At 34.7% G+C, this 3,416-nt stretch overlaps 1 protein-coding gene across 1 annotated transcript; it reads left to right on the forward strand.

Annotated features, from left to right (window-relative positions):
* The first annotated feature begins 1,330 nt into the window (after window positions 1–1,330).
* On the forward strand, window positions 1,331–3,195 carry LOC115502519 (zinc finger protein 420-like). The gene has a single exon (XM_030297993.1). The coding sequence runs from the start codon at window positions 1,480–1,482 to the stop codon at window positions 2,989–2,991; it is 1,512 nt and encodes a 503-aa protein (XP_030153853.1). The 5' UTR covers window positions 1,331–1,479; the 3' UTR covers window positions 2,992–3,195.
* The last annotated feature ends 221 nt before the right edge of the window (window positions 3,196–3,416 follow it).

The raw sequence follows: 3,416 nt of genomic DNA on the forward strand, positions 1-3,416 counted from the left end.
TGGAGCCTGCTTGGGATTCTCTTCCCCTCTCTCTCTGCTCTTTTTCCTCTCTCTCTGCCTCTCATTCATTGCCCCTCTCAATCTAGGTAAAAAGTTTTTGAGGGGTGAGGGTGGGGGTTAGGGTATTCTGATTAATCCTTTCTGCATTTATTTTTTCAGAAATAAAGCACATTCACATGTATATTCTTAATTCTCCTTCCTGATTTTGCATGGGATATTATTCTCTCTGCACTCTTTTTTACTGTCCTGGTTTTCTTTCAATAATTGTTAACAAGTTGTGAAATCATTCCATATAGACAGTGGCAAAAAAAAAAGACATATAAAACTGACTTATCTTTCTTGGTGTTACATGTTTATTTTTGCCATAACTCATTAATTATTAGAAATAATAGTTCCAGTAGTTAGTAGAGTTTCCATGCAGACAGTCACAAAATTTGCAAATATTTTCAGTTTTGTTTTTTGTTTTCCTATGCTTGTAACTGATACTCCTTTCTAGTCTCATCACTATTCCTACATCTTCCAGAAAGTGTTCAACAGAAGAAGTACATATTTTTTCATGATTTTTATGGGCATGACTTCTTTTTTCTTCTTTTTAAGTTTTGGAATAACTTTATATATACCAAAAAGTTGCAAAAATAGCATATTCCTCACCTAATATCAATTTCTACATTTGTGTTATATATTTGAATTTACCCCTCCCATTTTTTTTATTCCCCCACCATGGTATATCTTGTATAAACTTCATGATTTATCCTTTCTCTGTTTTGTTTAATGTGAGCATCTATGCACATATCTTTATATATCCTCTTTCTTACATAAATGGTAGCAGCATACCCTAGATACAGTTTACTCCACCTTGTTCTTTAACTTAAAAAAGTGATGAAGATCATTCAATAGGAATATATAGCTACTTCTTATTTCTTTATACAATTACATAGAACTCTACTGTGTGCATACACTACAGTGAGTTCAAGTAGTATCAAGTTGGTGGATATTTGGATTGGTTATAGTCAGTTGCTCTTACAAATAGTTCTGTGGTGGATAACTTTCTGCATAAATCTCTTCAGATTCTTTCCTAAAATTATGTTTGGGTTCCTAGAACTGGGATTGCTCAAAGGATAAATACTTATATAATTTTTGCTAGAAACTGGCAAATATCCTCCTATGATATTTGCTACACTGAATGTGTGAGAGAAGTTACTTGCCTATTAAATAACCTAGACTAGGTTATCAGACTTTTGGGTTTTTGCCGAAGTATACTTTGAACTTATTCCAAACTTTAAGAATCATTGACTTAATCTTTTTCTGATCCCTTTCCCCCATGCCTTCCTCTATCACTTTTCAATTTCTATACTTTATCTCTCAAATTGTACCACCATATAAGAACTATAATTTATATTTACATTTATAGATTAATGTCAATGTAATTCTGCCTTTTCTAAGTTTTGTGTCTATCCCCACCACCACCAAAAAAAGTGAATGTCTTATTTGTGGTTTCTTTCAGAATATAAATCTAGGTGTGAGAGCAAGAAATTATCTCTGAAAAAGGATAACTATAAAATAAATTCATCTCAATGGGTTATAATGGAAGGATTTACTAAGCATGGACTTAAACAAGGATCTCAGGAAAAACATTTTGGCCAAGTCTCGTGTACCTCTGAAGACATGTCCCCTTTCATTCAGCATACATCTTTCTCTCTACATCAAACATTTAATACCAAAGAGAAATCTTATGAATGCAAAAAATGTAAGAATGCCTATGAACAGGACTCAAAACTTACTACACATCAAGAAAGTCATACAGCCAAGAAATTTTATGACTATAAGGAATATGGGAGGGCCCTTGGTAGAACTTCAAAACTTAGTTCACATCATACAGTGCATATTGGTGTGAGATCCTATGAATGTGAGGAATGTATGAAGTCTTTGAATAGTGGCCCACACTTAATACAACATCAGATAATTTTTACTAAGGAGAAATCTAATGAATTTAAAGAAAGTGGGAAGGCCTTTACTAATGCTTCACAGTTTTTTCTACATCATAGCATTCATACAAGTGAGGAACCCTTTCAATGTAAGTACTGTGTTAGACAATTTAATAATGGTACAGCCTTTATTCGCCATCAGAGAATTCACACTGGTGAAAAACCCTATGAGTGTAATGAATGTGGAAAGGCTTTTAGTACAAGTTCAATATTTAGAGTACATCAAAGGATTCACACAGGTGAGAAACCCAATGAATGTAAAGAATGTGGAAAAGCCTTTCGTCACTCCTCATACCTTACTCAACACCAAAGAATTCATACTGGTGAGAAACCTTACAAATGTAAGTATTGTGTTAGGGCATTTAGTAATGTTTCGGCCTTTATTCGGCATCAGAGGATTCATACCGGTGAGAAACCCTACAAATGTAAGGAATGTGGAAGAGCTTTTAGTACTGGCTCAATACTTACAGCACATCAGAGAATTCACTCAGGTGAGAAACCATATTTATGTAAGGAATGTGGAAAAGCCTTTCGTCAGTCTTCAGATCTTACTCAACATCAGAGGATTCATACTGGTGAGAAACCCTACAAATGTAAGGAATGTGGAAGGGCCTTTCGTCGTTCATCAGAACTTTCTCGACACAAGTTAATTCATGCTGATGAGAAACTATATGAATGTAAAGAATGTGGAAAGATCTTGAGTAGAGACTCAATACTTATACAACATCAGAAAATTCACACAGGTGAGAAAGCCTGGGAATGTAATGAATGTGGGAAAGTTTTTACTTGTGCAACATACCTGGCCCGGCATCAGCGAATCCATACTGGTGATAAACCATATACTTGTAACAAATGTGGGAAGGCTTTTCTTCGTTCTTCAGACCTTATTCTGCATCAAAGGATTCATACTGGTGAGAAACCCTATGAGTGTAAGAAATGTGGGAAGGCTTTTGCAAGAGGTTCAAATCTTAATCGCCATCAAAAAGTTCATAATAGTAAGAAATAGTATAAAAGAAGCTTTGTATTTAAGCATATCTTTTAGGTAACATGGCATGGAAGATAAACCCTAGAAACATAATAGGAGAAATCCTAAGAATTTATTGGTGAGAAAATGTAGAAATATAATTGATATGAGAATGACTTATGTGTTTCACAGTTTAACTACCATAAGAATAAAATGAATATTGGAAGGCCTCTATCAACAACTCATTCCTTTCTAAGTTTTAAAAACTTTGTTGTTTATTTTAATTTTTTTTAATGTTTGTTTATTTTTGATAGAGAGGGACAGAGACAGAACATGAACAGGGGAGGGGCAAGAGAGAGAGAGGGACACAGAATCCGAAGCAGGCTCCAGGCTCTGAGCTGTCAGCACAGCTTGATGTGGGGCTTAAACCTATGAACTGTGAGATCATGAACTGAGCTGAAGTTGGA

Source organism: Lynx canadensis, chromosome E2 (assembly GCF_007474595.2).
Source record: "Lynx canadensis isolate LIC74 chromosome E2, mLynCan4.pri.v2, whole genome shotgun sequence".
Classification (NCBI taxonomy): Eukaryota; Metazoa; Chordata; class Mammalia; order Carnivora; family Felidae; genus Lynx; species Lynx canadensis.